The following is a 26,800-nucleotide window of genomic DNA, read 5'->3' on the forward strand; positions in this document are numbered from 1 at the left end:
GGATCAGGCATCTTTGAGAAGACATGTTCTGTTACTTTCTGACCACAAAGTTTGACATTTCTGTTAAGTGTCAGAGTCACATAACGTTAAACATTTGTCTTCTAACTACCGCGCTACCCGTGTTTGGCCCCTAGGCCGCGCTAAACACCAACTATGGGCAATATCCGTTCAGGGAGGTTGTCATTGAAAGCACCTTCTAAAACATATGACATCATTTGAGATTTCATTAACACGTGGTGATTCAACTTTTGATGTTGGATACCGCGATTGGCAACATATTAAGCATATATTTCAAGTGATAATTTTCAAAGAGCTACTTGAGGCAATTCAAGCTTTAGGTCATGACTGCGAGGCCTCAGCTGCAAGCAGCTTGAGTTGAATTAGCAGCGGCATAAGCCCATTCAGTGTAATGATATTTGACACACAGTCAAAGGGCTCAATTAGGTTGATGCTTGAGCGTCTTTGACACAATGACTAGTCAAAGTAAAAGCGCAGTTTGCAAAGAAGTCACGTCCACCCCTCCCTCTGTCCCTCTGTCACGCTCTCCTTTCTCTCTCCCTCTCTCTTCTTCGCTCCATCTCCCCTCTGTCTCTGATTGGTTTTCTCCAAAGATAATTGGAGACAACATTTGATATGCTCAATGTCATGGACAGGAATGAGGTACCACCGGCGTCTGCTGCCACCATGAAAAAGAAGGCGGTGGACGGCAGTGGATGCAGCCATATCAGCGCACCAAAGGCTTCCGCGTCTAAATGCACAAGAAGCAACAGCGCCCAGAACTGTCTGGAGTCCGGTTCTTCCGGCGCACCGAGCGGTAAGCAGCCCGGTGCGGCCAGCAACATCGTGATGGACGAGACGGAGGACGGAGAAGAGGAGTCCAAGTTTCAGCATCCGCGGTTGCGCCGAGCCGGGGGGAGCGGCAGCGGCGGAGGTGGAGGCGGAGGAGGAGGAGGAGGCGGCGGCGGCAGTATCAGGATGAAGAACTTTACGCCAGGAGGGGGAGCCGCGTCCTCGGGTTCCAGGAGAAACTCAAACAAGGAGCCCTGCCACACGCACACAGAGGACGCTCCTGCCGCTCCACGGCCCACTGCTGCCTCCAGACCTACCGAGACCCAGACACCTTGTCCGGGCGATGCTGCCCATCGCGGCGAGACCAGCAGAGCATCTGGGGCGGAGGCGTCAGCGTCAGCGGTCGCGGTAGAGGTTTTAAACGCGACAGCGGGTGATGGTCGCAAAAGCGTCGCTCCAATTTCCAGCATGAAATGCAACAAAAACGGAGAATGCAGGAGGGACTCGGGTACCGGGAGCCTGCGCTCAATCATCTCCAAGCAGGAGAAGCAGACAGGAGGGTCGGGGAGGGCCGAGGACGGAGGGAGCACCAAGCGAGGAGCACGTAACTCGACCACCGCCAGCATGGACGGCTCGATCACACCAGGCGGGTCCATGTCCGGGGGGCACGGAGGAGAGAGCGCAAACCCCGGCACTACCCCCGTGTCAAGCGGTGTCCCCGAGAAAAAGGACTCCAGGGTGTCCTTCTCTAACGCACCAAGCCGGAAAGCCTCGTCTTCGCTGCACGGCCCGACTCAGACTCAGACCCAGCAGCCCAGGAACTCTGTCACTTTCCTGAAGTCGGAGGATGGACCGCCAATTGTGCCGGCCGAGGATGCGGAGCCTCGGGGCAGCCAAACAACCTTCATGCAGCGGCAGTTTAGTAATATGCTGCAGCCCGGAGTTAACAAATTCTCCTTACGCATGTATGGTAGTCAAAAAGCAGTTGAGAGAGAGCAGGAGAGGGTAAAATCAGCTGGAAATTGGATTATCCACCCTTACAGCGATTTCAGGTAAGAGCCGGGGCTGCCATTGGTTGCACGTTGAAAGTCATGGGGGGCCCATATGGGTCCACATTGTCAGCTACAACTTACTCTATAGTGAGTAACCACTGTGACTCCATGGGACACATGCATGGGTATTGTTCAAGGCTAGGCTGCTGATTTATCGTTTCATCCCTTATGATTTGAATCTGTAGAGATTGGAATCGATGCATTGAAACGTGCTGCCATTAATCCCCCAAACAACCTGTTGTCAGGCAAATGGAGTTAAGCAAAGAGTGTCCTTTCAAGGTTGTAAACAAATCCTATTCCAGTCTGCATGTACAGTAGCATGTCTGGGATGCTCAACAAGCTCGGCCTGCTAACACATCTCGACTTTTCGTTGCAGCACGCTCACATTTAACAAAGAGGACAGCTCTCTGACGCTAATTCGGGTTTATTTAAAATGCCATTATTTTTCAAAGATCTGGCTAATATTGGTTGTAAGCTATGCTCTGCGACAAGAGCCGTGCTGACAGGATGTAGGCTATGCCTGTGTGTGTATGTGTGTGTGTGTGTGTATGCGATGCACTCAGTAATGGAATGTCACCTTGAGCCAAGTGTGCGAAAAGCTCAAGCATGCTCACTGGAGACATATCGGCCTGTACAACTCCCCGGATCCTGCATTTCAATGACGGATACGCTCTGTTTATCACAGCTGAAACACCTATAACCCAAGTGGACATTCAGCAGCTATTTTGTCACACAAATATTTAGAGAAATCTACGACCCAATAAGGCTCTTCGTTACTCTGGCTTGATAAATTAGCCTGCAAGCCTTTTTTTTCTCTCGACATGCATCAGTCGCTGAATTGCATTTGGGTCAGATAATCAGCAGGTTTTTCTCTCGGCTGGGCTGCTTGGTTTCAGCACCACAAGGAGTGGACAGCTCCCGTCTAATTTGAAGTCGTCTCGCGCGTTTGAGCGTTACCTTCAACCCCCCCCTCACAGCGCCATTCATATTAAACTTGAGACATGTTTTCAACAGCAGGGATGTTATTTGACTACAGGCCACTTTGCATACATTTTTTTTTACCGTGCAAGCTCCCACGATGTGAATCTGTAGCTGCCCCCTTCGTAATTCTTATGCTAATGAATGCATAGTTAAAGCAGCAAAGTTGCTTTAAACATTCTCATCGGGGCGGTTATTGTTATTACCGTGAAGTGGAGGAGTCAGAGCTTGTTGCATAAGTCGCAGTGTAATGACTCAGCGCTGCACCTGTCCTGCAGAGCTTCCTCTGACGGGCTCAAACATCACTACTTTTACTCGCTGTCCCATTCAATAAACTGACACATCACCGCTGGCAGTAAATAGCATGACACACGCCTTATTGGTATCTATGTGTACTACAAGGTCGAAAAGAGTTCCAAATGCAGCGTGATAAATGAAACCGATAGGGTCCTGGAGACCCTGGCTCCCTTTACCAGATCAAGAAACATAGGCTACTTAAGATGTTTTATCAGCTTAATATTATAGGGCTTTTCCCAATTGTATGAGACTTGAGTATGAACCTAATTGTGCTACAGAAAATGTAAGAAACTTACTTTTGTTTGGGGTCTCAGAGACCCTGGCTGTAAAACAATGCATATGCTCAATACCTATGATTTGTGTTGACAGCACTTTTTATGCATATTCTTGGAGTTCTTTTCATAATAGTTTGTTAACGAAAGGTCTAATTTACCTCAAACATAAGTAACATCACTATGAAGGATACTATGTAATATATAACATATGCCAATACATTCTAGAAAACATCAAATAGTTCAATGTTTTATTGAATTTCCATTTTTGTCACCTTCATAAAATGTTCGAGCTCAGTCCTTGGCAATGGAAAAAAAAATCTCTTTCATACCTTGGTACATAATAAGTTTTGACATGATCAGAAGAAATGAAAAAAAGACAATAAATTGGTAAATATTTTGAAATTATCATTATATATTTTACACATACAGTATTGGGGTAGTGACAAGCCATTGTCAACAAAACAGAAGGGTTTAAAAGCGGGTTGAAAGTTGCTTCCATCATTTAAACCTTGAAAATGCAGCCTGAAGAGCACCTTCACTTCAGTCAGTCATAGATTAGAAAACCTACCATAGTTCAGAAAATGAACCATGAATCATCAGCCATTAGCAGAGACACCATACGATTCATTTTGTTGCATTATACGACTATAGAATGCATGGAGAAATTGCTCATGACTAAATAATACAGCATGTGAACCTTGGAAAAAGAAAGCATCTAATTACTTTCTGCATGTTCAGGCAGACAAAGGGTAGCTCCTGCACTTCGTTTACACTTTGCCAACTTGAGTTAAGAAGTCTCTTGTGCCTATCAGCTTTCCACTGCAGCTCCCTTTCGACTGACTCTATCATTGTCTTTTCTTCCCTACACACACACACACACACACACACACACACACACACACACACACACACACACACACACACACACACCTGCTAGGTTCTACTGGGATTTCACAATGCTACTCTTTATGGTGGGCAACCTGATCATCATCCCCGTGGGCATCACCTTCTTTAAGGAGGAGACCACTACGCCCTGGATCATCTTCAACGTGGTCTCCGACACCTTCTTCCTCATGGACCTGGTGCTCAACTTTCGCACTGGAATCATCATTGAGGACAACTCAGACATCATTTTGGACCCTAAAACCATTAAGAAAAAGTACTTAAAAACTTGGTTCATTGTGGACTTTGTCTCCTCCATCCCAGTGGATTACATATTCCTCATAGTGGAGAAAGGGATCGATTCGGAGGTGTACAAGACTGCTCGGGCCCTGCGGATTGTCCGCTTTACCAAGATCCTAAGTCTTCTGAGGCTGTTGAGGCTCTCCAGATTAATACGCTACATTCACCAATGGGAAGAGGTAAGAGCATACGTTTCATGACTGTCCCTCAGTAAATATTATATCAACTCTAATCACACAACTCTGAGCCACAGAGGAAGAAACACCCAATCTAGTCTGTGATGAAAGGTCATTGCTTTACCTCCAATATGCTGATGTTGGCTCGTGACCAAACCAACAATCTGCCTCTAGGTTTGCTCCGAGCGGCCTGCTTCCCTCCGCCTGGAGGCTAGATATTAATTTTCTCACCTGCCACCCCCCCGCCACCCCCCCCCACACACACACACCTCTGTCTCCCTGTCTGACCTGGTAGTCCCACAGGCGGCATCAGGCGGTCTAATAAGCAGCCTATTATCAGGGAAAACACAGTTAATCAATTAAGGTGCCAGAGGAAGAGCAGGTGGGGTAGAGGGTGATGATAATATTCAGCACTAGGGGGCTGTTCACTGTGATTATATATGTCACTAATTGTTCATTTAAAGGTATCGGAGAGGTTAGGTAAGCTGGAATTTCCTCTGAGTCTTGAATGGCTTTGGATTTGAAGATGGGTGCTGATGCTAGGTAGTTCCGCTAGGGCTGCTCGATTATGGAAAAATTCATAATCACAATTAGTCAATTACTCATTGACTTTTGTAAAGATGTTGCATTTATTGAACTTAAAAGACAGTGAAACAGTTAAACAAATCAACAGTGAAAACACCTTGAACTGTGATATTTCCTTTAATACTTTAACCCGTTGAACTTTTTTTTCTCCATTCCAGAACACAAGGCTAAATAAGAATTTACTTGCAAAACGTAATGTGTGAAATAATTGTTTTTCTCGATTACCAACATCGAGCCGAAATCACGGTCAAAATTTCATTAATTGCACAGCCCTAGTCTAGTGGACTGAACTTAATGGCCCAGTCCTGCCCTTCCTGGCCAATTAGCTTTTATTTGCTCTGTGAGGGATGCACTTTGTCGGGGCCCTGCTCCAACCTCTCTATCGGAATTCATTCTCAAATGAAGTAAAGCAGCCTGGGAGACAAGAGGTCCAACAATGTTACGAGATCACTCGACTTTTCGCTTATGCTAGAATGGGCAGCCTGGTGTTGGCATTTTGCAGTGGTGAGCAGTGCAGTGGGGCTCGGCTGCTAACTTGACCTTTGGATAATTGGATTTATGAAGATATGATGTGATGCGCACACACACACACACACAGTGGTGCATGATGGGAAGTGATACTTGGCATGCATGGAGAATGAGAGCAGAGATGTGGTGGAGAGTGAGACACTGACACAGGAAATACCCAGTATCAACAGCCCAGTCTGTTTGACATTATCTGTCATAATTTATTTTGAAAATCCAAGAAGTTTCTTTTAGTTCCTGTAACTTTCTTCGAGCTGTCAGCCTGCACAACACGACTGTGTACGTTATACAGTAGTTTCTCTCATCCATCCTCAGTGATGACAAATTACTCTATTTGTCAGTTGCTGATTGATAAAAACTGACAGTGAAACCCCTGTAAAGGTTAAAGCGTTATTTAGAAAGATCAGCCCTCCTCATTCCTCATCACTCCCATCACAGAATATCACAGAAGTGACCCATTTATCAGACCTTTCTACATCTTTTACTATGAAAAATTTGCAATTTCTACATATTTAAACTGTATAAAGGTTATTGTGGTATTAAATTCAACTACTAAGCACCAACAAAGGGTGGTTTCTTGAAGTCAGTCGGGTGATAGATGATTGGCTTAAGTGACTGTCCAGTGACTCAGAATGATTGATGTGTGAGACAACAGACTATCAGTTGTTAAGGATCATGATGGTCCCTGTCCATCACTGTGTGTTTGAATGTGTGTATCTGTACGTGTTGGCATGTCTGTCAGTGTTGTTAGTGTATCAGTGTGCCTGCAGGCTTGCGTGAGTGTTTTGTGTTTGTGACTGGACTCTGTGTGCATGTTTGAGCCTCTGATTGATGTCATGTGTCTCTGTGTAACAAATGTCTTGCCTGCTCCTGCTGTGTTTGATGTGCAACTGATGGGAACCTGTCCCCCCTACTCATTAATCAAACTTGGTATAATCCACGGGAGACTGTGGAGCAGAGTGGGAAGTCAGTCCTGCCACTGGGAAGTGAATTTGAGTGTTTGACAAAGTTATGAAAGCCATATTCCCTGAGTTCATATCCCAAAATCCAACATATTCTCTATCTCTGCATGTATCAGCCCAGTTTAAACTCCCCTCCCTGTCTTATTGTCTTGCTCCAGATCTTCCATATGACCTATGACCTGGCTAGTGCAGTGATGCGGATCTTTAACCTGATTGGTATGATGCTGCTGCTGTGTCACTGGGACGGCTGCCTACAGTTCCTGGTTCCCATGCTGCAGGACTTCCCCTCAGACTGCTGGGTGTCCCTCAACAAGATGGAGGTATGTGACAGGGAATCATGTCTGCACATACCAAGTTGCACATATCCCCCCAGCCAGAACTGGATTTGCATTTTTTATTCTGAGTTGATTGGGAAGGAGCTAACGTTGGTTACAGAATATTGATTGAAGTTTGTGACCGCCATAAATTATTTTGGGCAGAATGTCAATCAATATTTTGTGGCCATGATAAACTCTTTCTTGTCTTTACTAAAACAGGAACCATAGTGCTTCAAGTCTTCCTTTACAGTGTATGCAGTAATAAATATAGGTTCTGGTCATTGGAACAAGAGTCTACAGCCACACTAGCTAACTAGCTCACAGTGTTAATGCTAACATGCTGATGTTTAGCATTTATAATGTCTAACACGTTCACTATCTTAGTTTGGTGTGTTGGCATTCAATTTCTTATTTAATATTAAACATCACTAGTCATTAGTTTTACAGGTACTTACCAAACATTAAAGTGTGACCTGGCACTAGTCAGTTTGCTTCATCCTCTGAAGACCATGGATCCAACATTTCATAACAATGAATCCAAACAACAGTTGTTAAGATATTCATTCATTTATGTATTCAGTCTGAACCAAAATGGTGGACCCACATTTTCATCCCTCAAGCTATGCTGCTAGCGTGGCTAAAAATGGGTCCTCTACGTTAGCAGCGATAGTTAGGCCTATATATACACTGTCATTTGGATGGTCCATTTTAAAAACAGTGCAGTGCACTATTCAGGGAACCATTATTATCCTAAGTCATGTTTGCTGCAATTATGCTATTACTGAATCAGGAGGAAAAGTCAGTATTTCTCTCCAACATATTAGGAAAATTACTCCTATCACTGCCCTCTGCAGTAGCATTTAGCCGGTGTGCCAGACAAAACAACTGTAGGATACCAATGAAGAAGCTGTGAAAAAGAAGAGATTTAAGCACACCTCTAATATCCCCTCGTGCCTCCTCTTCATCATGGTGGGGTGATGACAGGAAAGATAAAAGGGGAAAACAGAGGGATGGGAGGGATATGGCCTGGCAGCTGGGCTCTTTGTTACCATGTCTCTCTCAGAGAGATAAAAGCTGGTTGTTTATAGGTCCTGTCTGTGAGCATTTTACTGAGTGAAGGAAGACCACACTAACCCAGACATGAGGCACAGGTCCAAATGGGGTTTTAAACAGATTGGGTCCCCCTCCCAGACATTGTCAGGGTCTGCCACAACTACTTGTAAGTTTCAGATGTGAGGTATTTCCACGATGACAGCAGTGGCACTTGTGTTTATTGCTGTACAAAAGTAATTTGGGTTTAAACAAGTTAATGAGGTGATGAAAATGGATGTCCTCTCTTTCATGTTGGTGAAAGGGAAGCAGTTTGTCTTTGTTTAATGTGTCAGAATCGGACATATTGCAGTTTTAGGCTCTCAGTATTAATAAGGTGGGGATATTTTGGGTTTGATAAATGGTGCTTTCATGTGATATTTAATCAAAATTAGCTGATGGTGACATGATCTCTGTCAGACATCTACTATTTATATCACTCATCTTTAAAATCCAGTACAGAAAGTAGATTTACATTACTGCAGTGTAATATCTAATATAATAAAAAAAGACAACATTTAAGATACATGTACCTAGGCGCCTGGGTAGCTCACCTGGTAGAGCGCCCTATTTTGCTTCCCGGAAATACACCCACACACACAACTCTGAATGTAACAAAGCAAAGCAAATACTGAGTCCTGGTATCCATGTATTTTCTTTAGAAATAGTAAAGCTAAAAGATATGTTGATGTAATTAGAGCTGAAATGGTTAGTCGATTAATCATTAAGTTGACTGACAGAAAATTAATCAGCAAATAATTTGATAATCGATTCATCGCTTCAGCCAACAGTCATTTGTTCCTGCTCTTCCATTGATGATGATTTGATGCTTTTCTCAGTTCTAACTTATTGTGAAGTGAAAATGTTGGGGTTTGGGACTTTTGGTCAGACAAACTAAACAAATTCAAGACGTCATCTTGGGCACTGAGGATTTTTTAAATATTTGTTTAATAAATCAATAATTTATTAAATGTATTTATTTACAGACTCAAGGTCCAGATAAAAAAAGTACACATAACATATTAAAAGAGGGGTACACACAAACACACAAACATAAAGACATACAGACATACTGACTACCACATATTACATAAAGGGAACATACACAACATACATACATACAAAAAGCTATGCACACTAATTAAAACAGGTACAGATGGGTGTTCCAGTGTTTCCAGAGTTGGGAGGTATATCTGGTATCACTAAGTGCAGCGTTGGTTAAGGCAGTTAAAATTGTATTCTTTGACTCTGTTAATCGGCACATGAATCTGTACATAAAATTCCTCAGCACAGCATGGAAGGTGGGAACATTACTCGTCACAAACAAATGGCTAGCCCTGGTCCATCTTGGACACTTCAACAGGATTCTAAGTGCATAGTTGCATCATCATATTATAAATATCAATATGCTCATATGCAGCTTTACTCTCAACTATTAATGTGGTCTTTCTTATATTTCATGTATGGGGTGAAAAAATTATATAAACCATGCTGACCTTCCCTATCAAGCACCTCAAGCACAACAACCTTAGCTAAGACATCTTGAATAGTTCTGCTTTTATAAACTTACATGACTCTCAAGAGGACAACCTTGTGCTGTGTGCAGTGCCGAGTTTGAAGTCCAGGATGATGAAGTTTGGGGCTGTCAGGCCTCTGACTCCTCCATTGCTCTTTATCTCTGTAAAATCAAAGACAGTCAGTCTCCAGAGAGCCGTCACTCTCAAACTAAAGGGCTGCTCTGGCATTGTACAGGCAGCATCCAGCCACCTGAGACCGCCCCCCTATTGAGTGGCTGACAACTTGTAACATTAGCCATTGTGTTGCAGCCCGGCCATCCATCATGCGTTGCACCCTACAGTGGCACTGGTGGTGTGGGGGCCAGAGGCAGGAACCATGGAGGGCGTTAACCCTAACACATCCAAAACAACTCTGGATGTCATCCACCAACCGGTAATTAGAGTCAGTCAAACTTGTAATACCTCAGGGAACATATAGGTTGTTTTTGCAGTGCACCCCAACTACCATCCATCATTTGGTTAAGTTTATATTTAGCATTCACTTTATGCAGCCTAGTCAGCTACATAGTTAATCTCCATGGTAGATTGCGGTTCGGTGGCAGAGCCTTGCTGCATCAGTGGAGGCGACTGGGTAATAATAGTGACAGCAGCACTAACTGACAAACACAGGGTGAATAGTTTCAACTCTGTAATTACAACTGTGAGTGTACCCATCCCTTACTGTAGCCACATCACAGAGACATCTCTTTTTTATTATCCCCTCCTGCGCCATCAGCAGGAGGGGGCTGTGGTCTGCTTATCTTCTGAGAAGATAAGCTGGTAATTACTACGTATGGTGTTAAATCACTTAATTTACTCACCGCACTTAGTTTGACCAAACAGTATTACAGGTCTGCTGCGGGACATTGCTACTCACTAGGCCTGTAACAGCATGTCAACATGAAAAGTGAAAGCCGCTGTCTCACCTCTATAAATGGACTGGAAATTAGGTGGTGTATGTTTCCTGGGCGAGGAGCGAACGGATGTGATTATCTCAGTCCCAGAGGAACTCATGTGTTTTGGTTCTGAAGGCTCTCATTGGGCTGAAGGCAGGCAGTGCTACAATATCCTACTCAAGCAAGAAGTTAGGTTACTGCACTTAACCATTACTTAAGCAGCAGTATGCTTAATGTGTTGAAAACCACTCAAGCAGAAGTGCAAAAGTTGCTGTTTTTAAAGACAGTTGCTTTGTTACATATGGTCGCCATGAAATTGGCCTCCTGAATGAGATCATTTCAAAATGAATACATCCTTCCAAGCGAGCCCATTCCAGTTAGGTGATCCTTTAGTAGTCACCATGACATCTTAATAAGAATTTTCTTCAAAGATAATAATAATAATAATAATAATAATAATAATAATAATAACTTTATTTATATAGCACCTTAAAAAACAAAGTGTACAAAGTGCTTTGCCAGACAAGCAAGGCGAAAGAGGTCAACAAAATAACAGCTATACAGCGGGGCCAAACATTTGCAAGACAAAACTGGGTAAATAAAACCAAAAGCAAAATATGCAAAACAAGGTAATGAGAAGACAAAATAAGCATATACATATAGAATAGAGATCAATTATAGCAATAACAGATACAAATCAATTAAAACAATAAAATGAGACAATAATAAGAGAATAAAAAGAGAGTAAAAAGAGACATCACAGTTTTGAGAAGTGATTTGAAAGAGTGCCTGATATGAAAGAGAAGATGTTCAACGCAAACTCCGTGGTTCATATTTCAGACACAACGATAGAGCTGGAGGCTCAATAGTTATTATAGCCTTTCCAAATGCAGGCCAATTCATCAGAAATATTCACAGAGTAAATATGTAATGGAGGAAATATGTAACAACATCAACAAACAAATATCAGGTGGCCTTCACAGATTTTACACATATAAGTCCGTTTACTAGTCATGGTCATTACTACTCAGCTTGTGAAAACAATCGTACAGTGTTTTCTGTCGCTCTGGAGGAGCTTTGTCAAGTCTACAAAAACACCACGTCATAATGTCACTGGGGTTATCTCGGTTTGGGTTGGAGACTACATATTTATAACTAAAAGCCTGTGTAGAAAGCTCGATAGTGTTTTAAGCCCCCAACGTCTCCTTCCAGGCAGCGCTGCGACCGTTGACTTCAAGGCACCTAACCCTAACCTTAACCCTAACCCTAACCCTAACCATAACCATAACCATAACCATAACCATAACCATAACCATAACCATTGCCTAATCCTAGTGCCTACCAGGCAGCGCTGCCTGGAAGGCTTAAAACACCAATAAACTTGTAGAAACTGGGGTCATGGAGTTTGAAAGCATTTAAACTATTAAGTTGCATTGTGGGAAATGTAGGATCCTACGTTTTTGGATCTTGATACTAGAGGCTTAAAGTCTGTCTCTGATGCATCATGCAAATGATTTTGACCATTCTTTTTTTTTTTTTTTTTTTTTTTTTTCCGAAATGTCTGGAGTGGCTTCTTTAGAAGAAGAATTATCAATAAAAATTCCTCATAGTCAAATCATAGTGATGCTTGGAAGTAGTTTGTTATACTTAGGAATGCTGAATAGTGTTATATACACATGCATGTGTTAAAGGAGTACTAGCGCATTTTGGAAAAAAATGTTGTTAATAGTTACATGAGAATATCAATACCACTCTCATGTTAGGTACAGTGTTAGAACCAGAGAATTGTTAGTTTAGCTTAAAGACTGGAAGCAGGGGGGAAACAGTGAACCTAGGCCTGTCCAGAGCCTAAAAGAAAACCACCAACTAGCACCTCTAAAGCTCACAAATTAACAAGTTACATCTTGTTTGTTTAATCCGTGCACAAACACAAATGTAAAAACGACAAGTTGTGATTTTACGTGCTGGACCAAGCTGGCTAACTCTAGCTCCATAATTATCACACAGACATGAGGTATCAATTCTCTCATGTTGGCAAAAAGCTAATAAGCGTACTTCCCAACATGTATGAACCATAAGCAGCAGTTTAAATGAATAAACCAACAACATCTCCACCAGTCTGGGCAGCAATCACACAGTGTTCATGTTGATGGAAGAAATACTGAGTGCCACAAAGGAAGAAAGAGACAGAGAGAGAGGAAGCAGGAGACAGAGCTGACTGTACAATAAACTCAGAGAAGCCATTGTAAACTAAACCTGCTGGGTGTGTGACAGGGCCAGGGCAGAGGCTTTGTTACATGGGTGTCGATTATCTTTTGATATATGTCCAGCTTATCGGCCGTTGGACACACATAGCGATTGGTCATCCAATCTGATTTAACTTGTTTTTCCATTATCTGCATCTTCCCTGATGAGACTGGTAACAGGGAAAAAGTTAATCTTTTGTGTGTAGGTCTTTGGGTGCGCCTTTTGTAATTCTTTGCTCTAGGAATGGCAATGTGGGTGGGTTGGTTCACCACTTTGGGCTAGACTGAAATATCTCGACAACTGTCGGATGGATTTGCACAGACATTCGTTGTTCCCCAGAGGATTAATCCTAATGAGTAGCGCCACCATGATATAGACATTTGTTGGTTTGGTGGAGTGAAATGTCTTGACAACCATTAGATGGATTACCATACAATTTGGACCAGATGTTCCCAGGCAGACACTCTCATCAGTTGTCCTTTATGCTCCATAGCAAATGTTAGCATGCTAACATGATAAACTAAGGTGGTAACACTGGAAAAAATGGATGAAAACACTGATGATTTTTATATATGACCCATATATAATTGTTGAGGATACATAAGTACTGTATTTCTTAGCTATGATGTCATAAAATCTCACCTTTTGCTTACACTATTCTCACTTTGTGAACTTTGCAATACCACACACATATCTCCATCCATCCATCCATCTTCGTCCGCTTATCCGGTATCAGGTCGTGGGGGGAGCAGCTCCAGCAGGGGACCCCAAACTTCCCTTTCCCGAGCAACATTAACCAGCTCCAACTGGGGGATCCCGAGGCGTTCCCAGGCCAGGTTGGAGATATAATCCCTCCACCTAGTCCTGGGTCTTCCCCGAGGCCTCCTCCCAGCTGGATGTGCCTGGAACACTCCCTAGGGAGGCGCCCAGGGGGCATCCTTACCAGATGCCCGAACCACCTCAACTGGCTCCTTTTGACGCGAAGGAGCAGCGGCTCTACTCCAAGCTCCTCACGGATGACTGAGCTTCTCACCCTATCTCTAAGGGAGACGCCAGCCACCCTCCTGAGGAAACCCATTTCAGCCGCTTGTACCCTGGATCTCGTTCTTTCGGTCATGACCCAGCCTTCATGACCATAGGTGAGGGTAGGAACGAAAACTAACCGGTAGATCGAGAGCTTTGCCTTCTGGCTCAGCTCTCTTTTCGTCAACGGTGCGATAGATTGAATGTAATACCGCACCCGCTGCACCGATTCTCCGACCAATCTCCCGCTCCATTGTCCCCTCACTCGCGAACAAAACCCCAAGGTACTTGAACTCCTTCACTTGGGGTAAGGACTCATTCCCTACCTGGAGTAGGCACTCCATCGGTTTCCTGCTGAGAACCATGGCCTCAGGTTTAGAGGTGCTGATCCTCACCCCAACTGCTTCAATCTTGGCTGCGAACAGATCCAGTGAGTGCTGAAGGTCGCAGGCCGATGATGCCATTAGGACCACATCATCTGCAAAGAGCAGCGATGAGATCCCCAGCCCACCAAACCGCAACCCCTCCCCACCCCGACTACGCCTCGATATCCTGTCCATAAATGTTACAAACAGGATTGGTGACAAAGCGCAGCCCTGGCGGAGGCCAACCCTCCCCTGAAACGAGTCCGACTTACTGCAGAGAACCCGGACACAGCTCTCACTTTGGTCGTACAGAGATTGGATGGCCCTGAGAAGAGACCCCCTCACCCTATACTCCCGCAGCACCTCCCACAGTATCTCCCAGGGGACCCGGTCATACTCCTTTTCCAGATCCACAAAACACATGTAGACCGGTTGGGCATGCTCCCAGGCTCCCTCCGGGATCCTTGCGAGAGTGAAGAGCTGGTCTGTTGTTCCACGACCAGGACGGAATCCGCATTGTTCCTCTTCAACCCGAGGTTCAACTATCGGCCGAACCCTCCTTTCCAGCACCTTGGAGTAGACTTTACCAGGGAGGCTGAGAAGTGTGATACCCCTGTAATTGGCACACACCCTCTGGTCCCCCTTTTTAAAAAGGGGGACCACCACCCCGGTCTGCCACTCCTTTGGCACTGTCCCAGACTTCCACGCAATGTTGAAGAGGCGTGTCAACCAGGGTTGGACACGTGATCCACACCCAGAGCCTTGAGCATTTCTGGACGGATCTCATCAATCCCAGGGGCTTTGCCACTGTGGAGTTGTTTGACTACATCAGTGACTTCCACCTGGGAAATTGACAATGATCCCCCATCATCCTCCAGCTCTGCCTCTAACATAGAGGGCGTATTAGTCGGATTCAGGAGTTCCTCAAAGTGCTCCTTCCACCGCCCTATTACCTCATCAGTTGAGGTCAACAGTGTCCCATCCTTACTGTACACAGCTTGGATGGTTCCCCGCTTCCCCCTCCTGAGGTGGCGAACAGTTTTCCAGAAGCACCTTGGTGCCGACCGAAAGTCCTTCTCCATGTCTTCTCCAAACTTCTCCCACACCCGCTGCTTTGCCTCTTTCACGGCAGAGGCTGCAGCCCTTCGGGCCCTTCGGTACCCTGCAACCGCCTCCAGAGTCCTCTGGGATAACATATCCCGGAAAGACTCCTTCTTCAGTCGGACGGCTTCCCTGACCACCGGTGTCCACCACGGTGTTCGTGGGTTACCGCCCTTTGAGGCACCTAAGACCCTAAGACCACAGCTCCTCGCCGCAGCTTCAGCAAGGGAAACTTTGAACATTGTCCACTCGGGTTCAATGCCCCCAGCCTCCACAGGGATGCACGAAAAGCTCCGCCGGAGGTGTGAGTTGAAAGTCTGTCGGACAGGGGCTTCCTCCAGACGTTCCCAATTTACCCGCAATACCCGTTTGGGCTAACCAGGTCTGTCCAGAGTCTTCCCCCACCCCCTGACCCAACTCACCACCAGATGCTGATCAGTTGACAGCTCCGCCCCTCTCTTCACCCGAGTGTCCAAAACATACGGCCTCAGATCAGATGAAACGATTATAAAATCGATCATTGACCTTTGGCCTAGGGTGCTCTGGTACCACGTACACTTATGAGCATCCCTATGTTCGAACATGGTGTTTGTTATAGACAATCCATGACTAGCACAGAAGTCCAACAACAAACAACCACTCTGGTTTAGATCAGGGAGGCCGTTCCTCCCAATCACGCCTCTCCATGTGTCTCCATAATTGCCCACGTGCGCGTTGAAGTCCCCCAGCAGAACAATGGAGTCCCCCACTGGAGCCCCATGCAGGACTCCAGTCAAGGTCAAGGTCTCCAAGAAGGCCAAATACTCTGAACTCTTGTTTGGTGCATATGCACAAACAACAGTCAGAGTTTTCCCCCCCACAACCCGCAGGCGTATGGAGGCGACCCTCTCGTCCACCGGGGTAAACTCCAACGTAGCGGCGCTCAGCCGGGGACTTGTGAGTATCCCCACAACCCGCCCGGCGCCTCACACCCTGGGCAACTCCGGAGAAGAAAAGAGTCCAACCCCTATCCAGGAGTATGGTTCCAGAACCGAGACTGTGCGTAGAGGTAAGCCCCACCAGATCTAACCGGCAGCGCTCCACCTCCCGCACCAGTTCCGGCTCCTTCCCCCACAGAGAGGTGACGTTGCACGTCCCCAGAGCCAGCGTCTGCTTCCCGGGTCTGGTCCGTCGAGGCCCCTGACCTTCACTGCCACCCGTGTAGCAGCGCACCCGACCCCAGCGGTTCCTCCCACAGGTGGTGGGCCCATGGGATAACACACATATCTTAACACTTTAATTCTCATGACAAACCTTTGATGAACCTTTCTGATGTATGTTACCAAAGACATTTATTCGAACATCACCCTCTGTCCAATTATTAAATTTACTTCATTACGACTGCTAAAGATTAAGATTTTTTTTTTTCTAGCATTTAGTTTTTTCTTTTCTATGAGCATTACAGCCAGCGTGGCTATAAACTCATAGTCTTCTTTCTTGAAATTAGCACAAACCCTCAGCCAAATGCCGGTACATTTTGTCACTTCTGGAAAGCACGTGACTAACATCTGGTCATTCTGTGTAGCAGGTGGAAATTTAAGGTTCAGTACTATACAGTTTATGTGAGCTATATCAGGCAGCGGATTCAATGAGGCATTTTAGGACACTGGAAGATATATTTAAAGCCCTTTGCATTATCAGCCAACTTCAAACAGACTATCTGCAGCTAATGGAGACGGTGATTATCAACAAAGCAACGGATAGTTCCCAAACCAAAATCTCCGGGGAGGGCTGTTGAGACTTATGAGGCTATGGAGTCTCCCTCCCTCTCTCTTGCTTGTGCTATTTCAGAACCAAAGTGCTCATCATTCATCTATTATTTAATCTGTTTCATTCCAGTGTTTCTCTTTCTGTTTTCACATACACCATTTAGCCTCAGCCCACATGGTGGAGCTGTATTTATTTTTGGAGGCTTCATTTTCTCTCTGCTTGTGATGGAGAAGTCCTTATATCGCTGTGTGGCCCTTTAATGTTGTGTCTCTTAGATGAGAACAGATCTTTGCACATAAGACACGTGCTGTTGTATTGTATATATGTATGTATAAATGTCCATTTGCTCTATAGCTCACTTCTTTAGGGTTGTAACTAATGATTCATAAAATTATTGACCAATCAATTTTTGGTCTTTTTTTATTGATGTATTCATTATCATAATCATTATATCATCAAAAAGTAGATAAAGAAATAATAAAAACTGCCGGTTGCAATTTTCCAGAGCCCAAGTTGTAAAATATCCTCATAATTAACTGTTTCAAAATGATATAACAACTTTTGTTAGATCATGAAAACCTGACATTTTGTAGATACTTGGATTTACCGGGACGGTGGCAGGGGTAGTTTAGTTATTTGAAAAAAGCCACGGAAAAGAAAGAGTGTTTTATAATGTGATGGCGCATGCACTAATAGACTGCTAATGCACCTCTATAAGTTATAAGAGAGGATATAGATGATTGCCTTTGCTGAATGCAGACTGTAACCTCCATGCTACAAATTTAGAGAGGTGTGTGTGTGTGTGTGTGTGTGTGTGTGTGTGTGTGTGTGTGTGTGTGTGTGTGTGTGTGTGTGTGTGTGTGTGTGTGTGTGTGTGTGTGTGTGTGTGTGTGTGTGTGTGTGTGTGTGTGTGTGTGTGCGCGCGCGCGCGCGTGGTGCTGTTTTAACTTCATTTTTAGGACAGGAGCTATGCTTCAATAATACAGTTTCCTTACACAGGATTCTAGTTCCCCTGGAAATTAAACCACCAGCAGTCTGTTCATGTCGGGGTCACCACTGTCACAGACATAATGAAAGAAAAAAAGGAAACAAAGGAAGCTGGTGGACAAAAGTAGGCCTATCAGATCAGCGGAGCTTGTTCGTATTGCTCATTCAACCCTCTCTTTTGTGAGTTTTGGCGTAACACTACAGTGCAATAACACAGAGCCACATTTTTACATTTAGCAAATTATACTGAGAATCAGATGTTCTCAAAGTGGCCAGACGACATGACTAACGCCCCTTGATGCTTTTGTAACTTACGACCTGAGGTTTTTCCCCTGTCATGAATCTCAACACAAGCAGCCTGGTGACCGCTGGCTGTCTCCGCCTGCAGTAGATTCCTACTCACACAGCTCTGAAAGGGCATATTTAATGACCCCTCATTATCATTTCTCTCCGAGGAAATAATTTCCAAACCGTCTCTACTGTACTTTACTGATTAGGCCTCGAAGGATTCCCCAGATGTCGTTTCCACTTCTCTCTCTTTCCTTTAAATGCATCTCCATCCCTGGAGTTCTCATTTGTAAAAAGTGCTATTCCATGACCCCGCTGTCCCCAAAGCTTTTCTTCTGGTTCCCTATTCTCTGCCACCACTCTCCCTCACAACATGCCTTTTTTTGATGTAACATTGATGTATTTAACTGTTTGCTTATTTCCATTTTCTTTCTCTCCACAGAATGATACTTGGTCAGAGCTGTACTCCTTTGCCGTATTCAAAGCAATGAGCCACATGCTGTGCATAGGTTATGGCCGGCAGGCCCCGGAGAGTCTCTCAGATATCTGGCTCACCATGCTGAGTATGATTGTAGGAGCCACTTGCTATGCTGTCTTTATTGGCCATGCAACAGCTCTTATCCAGTCCCTGGACTCCTCCAGACGGCAGTATCAGGAAAAGGTGAGACGCTTCATTAAATCACCTCTGTCCAATGTTCTCGACACTTTTTCTGTTTCCTGTTAACAGCTATACATCCATTTTTCCACTTTTGTTTCCCCTTAAAGGAACATTTTGACATTTTGGCAAAGATGAGAAAATCAGTACAACTACCATGTCTGTAGTAAATATAAAGCTGCAATCACCAGGCGGCTAACTTAGCTTAGCATGAGACAGAGGGACATCTGCCTACCAGCACCTCTGAAGCTCTTTGATTGACACGTTATATCTTTGTTGGTTAAATCTGTACAAAAACCAAAGATATGTGCAGAAGTGTACTGAACTGTAAGGCCATAGTTAGTGTTGACTTTGACACGCATGGTTAGTGAATGTTACCAAAAATGAACTCCTTAGAGTTTTAGATTGACGTCATTTTTAAAGGTTGCAAGAATTAAATGGATTTTATTGAAGCCTGAAGCTATAATTGATTAACGATGACTTGCACATCTGTGGATACAGCCTCACGGTACCTTACATATAGAAACATAATACAGATTTGAAATTAGCAAGAAGAAGATCACTGGTATCGGGAATCAACTATGTGTGGCTGCACAGCGTTAGTCTTGTAGCCTACTGATTGGGTCCACTGATGGGTCACTGTGATTAAAGAGCTTTCTGAGTGGTCAATACATTTTTTTTTTATAATCTTATTTGATTAAAACAATGGAACCGCTTGTTATTTCTCTTTCCTCGTGTGTCTTTGTTAGTTGTTGGCTGCAGCTGATTTTACATGATTAAATATTTGCTGCTGATTAAATGGAAATGTATCATGTTGAAGCCTCATCCATTAATTGATTTAAAATGCAGGATGCGATAACCGCGAACATGAGTGGTAAAACCGTGTACACAACTAGGTGTACCTTAATCACACATTATCGGATGCTGTTCAACCACTCCTACCTATTGTCATCAGCTAGTATTTTTCTCTTTCCTATCAGACATCTTTTGAAAAAGGATGCGGCTCAGAGCAGTGCTGCAGCAGTGGCCTGTGGTGGTAACGGCGCAGCCTCTCTGTTTCCAAGCAGAGTCTCGCTGGCTGGGGAGCAGGGGGAGCGTTGCTGGCATTCAGCAGCCAATCAGAGGCTGCGGGTGTGTTCGGCCAGGTAGAGCCACGTCGCCAGGGGCTGGGCAGGATGGGTGTGTGTGTGTGCGTGTGTGTGTGTGGGCTGATGTGGGAGAGAGAGAGAGAGAGAGAGAGAGAGAGAGAGAGAGAGAGAGCAAGACATAAAGAGTGTGTGTGTGTGTGTGTGTGTGTGTGTGTGTGTGTGTGTGTGTGTGTGGGAGGGCTGATGTGGAGAGAGAGAGAGAGAGAGAGAGAGAGAGAGAGAGAGAGAGAAAGCAAGACATAAAGTGTGTGTGTGTGTGTGTGTGTGTGTGTGTGTGTGTGTGTGTGTGTGTGTGTGTGTGTGTGTGTGCTATGATGTCCCCTTGGGCAGCAGTAGAATTGATGAGGCAGCAGACCTGTGTGTCCTGCCAATGTCATCCTGAAGGTGACGTAGGCAACCATGGCCCCCTCTCCCCCTCCCCCTCCCTTCTCTCCCCCCCCCCCCCTCTCTCTCTCTCTCTCTCTCTCTCTCTCTTCCTGATCACTCACTCACTGGCTCTCACTCTACCTTCACTCTGTATCATCTGTTATGCGTCTTTAACTTTCCCACTTTACATTACTTCAATCGTCCCCTTCTCTTTTCTGCTCCTCCACCTTTTAAATATCTACCTACTATATACCTGATTTTCTACTCGGTCTCCCATCTCCCTCTTATCTTTATCCCTCTCTCTGTCCTCTCCTCTCGATCTGTATTTCTCTTTCTTTCTTCCTCCTCTCCGCCCTCCCTATCCTCTCTGGTGGTGGTGTCCTTGAGAGGTGCAGTGCTACTGCTAACTGTCTGCTACAGGGAGCAAAGTGAGGGGGGGAGGGGAAACCTGTGGGAGACGCTAGGGCCTTGTTGTCCTGGTGCATTGCGAGATATAACTGCCTGTTTTAACATCGTTTTACAGTGTGTTTGGCTGTGTTCTTTTAGCCATGTGGCTGGACGAAATGTTTTTGAAGACAACGATTAACTAAGTTGAGTGCTTACTGTTGTGTCCTGCGTGATGGGAGTTAAAAGGTTAGAGAGGAATCCATTTGGTTTAATCTGTGAGGAATGGTTACTTCCACAGTGGGGGTCAGATAAATGAGCAACATGTCCAAGAAAAAGACCATAACTTTGTCCCTTTTTACTGTTGCTGATTGTTGAAAATTAAACATTTTTCCTTCAGTTCTAAATATCTAGTTAGATGTAATCATATTTACACATCTTATTAACAGCTGTGATGAGTTGCATAAGTGTAATCCTCAAACAGCCTATAATTTTATTCGGTTTAAGGACAAATTGAGAAGTAAGAAACATACATGCTTTTACGTCAGAAATGTGTTCAAAGTGCGCTCTGTGCATATTCACTCATATTTAGACATTTTCTAATGCATCTTCACCCCGTCTCAGAATGTTTTTTTGTGCTAAGTGCAGGAAAGTGCATTTTCCCAGAACCCTTTTTTTTTGACCAGTTGTCAGATTGCCTTTTTCTTGCTGCATTTTTTTTCTGCTGCTCTGTGAGGATTAGTATTTGAGCCGAAGACATGTTTATTTGAAGAAAAATAACACGTAAAGTGCCAGCCATGCCAGTAAGGCTGATGCCGATGCTGCTGGGTGAATTCGCCACGCCTCCAGATAGGACTGTGAGTGACATTTCTATCATTTGGAGAGTGTTAGCAAAGCAACTCTGCTGGCAGAGTTACAGCCCCACTGAGGCTCCAGCTAACATTGTGTGGAGGTTTCCATTTCAGCCCAGCAGTAATGTCAGACTCACAATGCATGCTGCTTAAATTTAGGAAGAATTTGGCTTGGTGGCTTTTTGGTGCACCTATATGAGATATTTATAAGTCCTGAACACTGACACGCAGCAGAGGGGCACATAGACCTACAATAAAAAGAAACAGCCTCACTTGTGCCACCTTTGATTCACCTTTAAAAAAAACTGCTAATAACAAATTGGGGCATGTGTTTCTGGTGATCACACTTCTTGGAAATTTGCATGTCAGAATTCTTGCATATCTGGCCAGTAAAAACACTTCTACTGGTGCATTATATTCTGTGATTTGGTTTTTGGGATTCTGACATTACCCTGTTTTATGTAATCCGGTGTGTCACTAGAAATTGCAGCATTAAAAGCCCTTCACACTCCATGGTGCACCCACACAGGCGTTTCCACGTAGCTTTGCTTGATTAGACTTTGTCTGATGCTGCATAATAAGAAGAACATGAAAACCTCCTGTTTTTCTGACCCAAGTGTTCACACAGTATTCTGAGTATACTTTTCTGATGTTCTGTATTTAATAAATGAAACCAGATACAAAGTAACTGTGAAAATCTCCTTTTAAATCAGCTGAATTCATTATATTAGTGTTAATGTGGGATTTTATTTAGAAAGTATTAGTATAGTAACTTTTACAGCCTCGTAATATGAAAGCTTTTTGTGGTGTAGACTCTTGGGCCCTGTACTTGGTCAGGAGGTGAATCAGGAGATAATGTAAAGTTATCACAATGTCATTTACAATGGTAAATGTCTAAAAACCTTAAAAAACAACTTAAAAACAAAGCATTCCACACTCAATATCAAATCATAAATTGGCAGTTCAACAGATCCTTGAAAATGTTTTTCCAAATTCATCGCAAGGGTCTAACTAACAAAAATAGTCAATTTGTTTTTTAATTCTAATTAAAGATTTTTTGTGGGTGTTAATATCCATAATAGGCAGAGCTGGGAAGTAACTGGGAAGTACTGTTCTCAAGTAGATTTTTCAGATATTTTTACTTTACTGTTTATTTTTGCTCCTTAAATTTTTTAAATAAATATCGGTAGCTACTTTCTACTCTACTTACATTTTACAAAATTTTTTACAAATAATTTCAGTGGAGTTACCGCTATTATGTTTTGCGTCATCAATACCGAATTCAGTCTAATTGGATGGGAATATACGTTGCAGCGAATGAATGCCGCCAAATCTGTCAAGTTGTCTTGTAGTGGTGCGTCAAGACCACTACAAGACGACTCAACAGATTTGGCGAAATTCATTCGCGGCAAATCATTGTGGCTTGATGGCGGTAACGTTAGCACATAGTAGAATGGACGGCAACATGATTGAAAATGAAGAAAACGGAGATCCCAGAGATTCGGCATATTTTATCCTTTTTTTTCTTTCCAGAAACCATATTTGATCACACACACATACACATAGATTCCTTTAAATGTTAAGGGGAAGATTACAAAAGAGAAACTGGATCTGTGAATTCTCACAGAATCACAATTGAATTCATATCTTGCTACTCAGTCAGAATCTAATTAACCTGGAGTCCCAGTCTCCGTCACAATAATCATATATGTGATGTATATAGACATCCATTTAAAATGTAGACAATGGCATAAAAAGAGTCCACTGAAGTTTCTCAGCTTGCACTCTAGTAACATTTGTGTGGTCCAGGTAGCTTTGCATAAAAAATGGTTGTCATTCGCAAGGCTACTTTTACTTTTATACTTTAAGTAAATTTCCAAGCCTGTACTTTGTTACTTTTACTTGAGTAAAGAAGTTAAATCAGTACTTCTACTTTTACCAGAGTATTTTTTAACACAAGTATATGTACTTCTACTTGAGTACGGGAAGTGAGTACTTTTGCCATCTCTGATAGTAGGTGAGCAATGTTGGACTTGCAGCCCTATATATAGGAAAATGCCCCAAGATAATATACCCTAACATACCTCAATCCAAACTGAGCATGTGTTTCTTTGGCTCAGTACCAGACTGAACTTAAAAAGTGCCTGAAATAAGCAAGAACTGAAGAGTACAAACCTGGCACAGCATCACTGGATGCCAAGTGTCTGCTGATGTCTTTGGGTCATAGAGTCCAGCCAGCCATTGACAGCAAAGGATTTTAACCCAAATATGAAATATAAAGAGCTTATTCTAGTTTATGTTAACTTGTTACTTTCTGCCTCCTATCTTCCTACTGTCTTCCTGTGGATGTAATCACACTAAATTTAAAGCACTTTAACCCCAGAGGTAACGTTTCATATAAATTCAAACAATGCAATAAAATGTACAACTTTCTGACTGAACTGTAAATACTGTTAGTCAATTCTGCAATTGAGATAATTGAGTTGCTGTTGCTAATGTGAACCTAGTCATATGAAATGGTACTCACAGGGTCAGGTCTGTTTAGTTTGGTGTGTCAGGTGCAAAGACAATATCAGCTGGAATTACAATATAGTGGGAGGCTTTTTAGCTGTGTACTGCTGTCAAAGCAAAGGGTTTTGATGCCCTGTACAGTACTGAAGGATTCTTCCTGTTATGTACAAATAGAAAGCTTTGTTTGCCAAATATGTCTCTCTTTCTCAGAGTACAAACAATTTCCAGTTGAAGCATTTATCTGATGCTGTTGAGGATCCAGAGCTTTGAGTGTATGACTAGGTGGATCTCATTGTTTTGCTCGGGGAGCCTCTGACAGGACACACGGCTGCTGATACAATATCACCAGAAGTGAACCTGGGACCTTCCAGTTGTGGGGCGGTCTCTCTACTCTGAATCTAACCTGCTGAAGACATTGCCAGGAGATTTCTCTTGGTGCCGGCTGACAGTTCTTTGTGGCGTTCATCCTCTGCACCTGTTTTACGACCGAAGGGGATAGAGGTGGTTTGGACCATGACTTCCTCAGTCCCTGAAAGTTATGGGCAAACAGCATGTGAGCTGAGCTTTCACTGCCACTCAAAATTGTGATTGGGAGAGCTTTATAGGTGCAGAATTGAGCTGTGAGTCTTATTAGGCTTTCCGTTTGAGTGTGCACACAGTCTGACAGCAAAGTACAAGGAGAAATCTTTTTCTCTCAACAGTTTACTGTCTGTTCTGTTCACCGCCACATCCATCACTCCCCTCCTCTGCAGGCTGGCCACGTAGTTTTTGGTTTGTCATTGGTCACTTTGGATGGATTGTGATTAGCATACCTCAACAATAGGAGCTGATTGTTTGTGTTGTTGCTGTGTTGGACCCTTCACTTTGTATTGATCTGGCATTGATAAACTTGCAGGTAGCATTGATCAAAGGGCGAGTGTGTTCATTTCAGTTGACAGTTGAAGGGCATGTGCTTGCACTGTTTTGTGCAGGTTGTATTGTGTTTGTTGACTCACTAGAGGCAAGATGGGTAAAGCGCTGCTGCTTCATCCTCAGAAATAAACCTTGTTTATTTTCATTGATATGCTGCATCCCTTTTGGAGGCTGTAGTTTATGGTGCTGTTGAATTATGTTGTGTTATACTGAGAGGTGTTTGTTCTGAAATGTTTTGTCAAGAGCAAAAATAAAATGCTAGAAAAACCTCTGAGGATTATGCAATACAATTCAGTAAAAACACCATGAACTACAGCCTCTGAAATGGCCATAAATTTGAATCGGGCAATTCAATAGAAACTGAACATTATACCCTTCATGAAGGTAAGATTTACTGCCAGGCTGCTGCATTGGACTGCCAGCTGAGTGTTGTTATCGGTGTAGCTAAAAAAAAACAACAACGTGTAATCGCTTACTTAACATATGAAACAATATATTTTGCAATGCTTTTGGCTTTCATACAAACATATTCAAAGATCTCTGCATACTGGCTGTGTGTGAATTGTAATTCCTGCTGTATGTATAAACAGAAGCATTGATCTCTAGTGTCACCCAGAGCAACAGTGTGGCTCATTGATGTGTTGTGAATATTTTTTTGGACAACAATGGATGTTTTTGGCACGGACGATTAAGCTATATCAGGCTTCGTCTACACAGACAGGACTTGTTGGTGGGATCAATGCATTGTTGGTTTTGGAGCCTCTTCGTGGGATTTTTCTGACAATAAGAAAAATACAGAATACCACCAGACAATACAATCAAACAAGATGTTGTCAGAATGATCACGTGCACTGCATTAACAGAACATTATCTCTGTTTGTCCCGCTCCCTCTCAGTACAAACAAGTGGAGCAGTATATGTCCTTCCACAAGCTGCCGTCTGACTTCCGACAGAAAATCCATGACTACTATGAGCACAGATACCAAGGCAAGATGTTTGATGAGGAGAGCATCTTGGGAGAACTCAGCGAGCCCCTCAGAGAGGTGAGACATAAACCCACTATAAGACACATTTTGAGATGCTTAAGATGTTTGAGATGCTTAAAATGATTCACTGTGTCCACTGTGATCTTGACATTTTTTCTGCCTTTATTTTGTAGTTTGTCTTCGCATATACTCACAAGATTTTTTCTCCTGAAAATTTGTATACTCAAACTCACCATTAATGCATGCAGAAAGAAACACTTGACTGCAGTGTGGTGAGTGTGTCCAATCAATGTGTCTTTTCTTAGGAAATTGTAAACTTCAACTGTCGCAAGCTGGTGGCATCCATGCCGCTGTTTGCCAACGCAGAGCCAAACTTTGTGACGGCCATGTTGACCAAGCTGCGTTTTGAGGTATTCCAGCCGCATGATTACATTATAAGGGAAGGCACCATTGGTAAGAAAATGTACTTCATTCAGCACGGAGTCTGCAGCGTCATCACTAAGGGCACTCTGGCAATGAAGCTTTCTGACGGCTCTTATTTTGGAGGT

At 43.6% G+C, this 26,800-nt stretch overlaps 1 protein-coding gene across 1 annotated transcript in view; it reads left to right on the forward strand.

Annotated features, from left to right (window-relative positions):
* Nucleotides 1–1,028: 1,028 nt before the first annotated feature.
* The window catches only part of LOC114565792 (potassium/sodium hyperpolarization-activated cyclic nucleotide-gated channel 2), a 28,596-nt gene continuing 2,824 nt past the window's right edge, over nucleotides 1,029–26,800 (forward strand). The window contains exons 1-6 of the mRNA XM_028594042.1: nucleotides 1,029–1,841; nucleotides 4,329–4,752; nucleotides 6,980–7,141; nucleotides 18,882–19,100; nucleotides 26,163–26,309; nucleotides 26,558–26,798. Coding sequence (XP_028449843.1) covers nucleotides 1,258–1,841; nucleotides 4,329–4,752; nucleotides 6,980–7,141; nucleotides 18,882–19,100; nucleotides 26,163–26,309; nucleotides 26,558–26,798 — 1,777 coding nt within the window. The 5' untranslated portion in view covers nucleotides 1,029–1,257. The remainder of the gene's footprint in view (nucleotides 1,842–4,328; nucleotides 4,753–6,979; nucleotides 7,142–18,881; nucleotides 19,101–26,162; nucleotides 26,310–26,557; nucleotides 26,799–26,800) is intronic.

This window comes from Perca flavescens, chromosome 12 (genome assembly GCF_004354835.1).
Source record: "Perca flavescens isolate YP-PL-M2 chromosome 12, PFLA_1.0, whole genome shotgun sequence".
NCBI classification, from domain to species: Eukaryota; Metazoa; Chordata; class Actinopteri; order Perciformes; family Percidae; genus Perca; species Perca flavescens.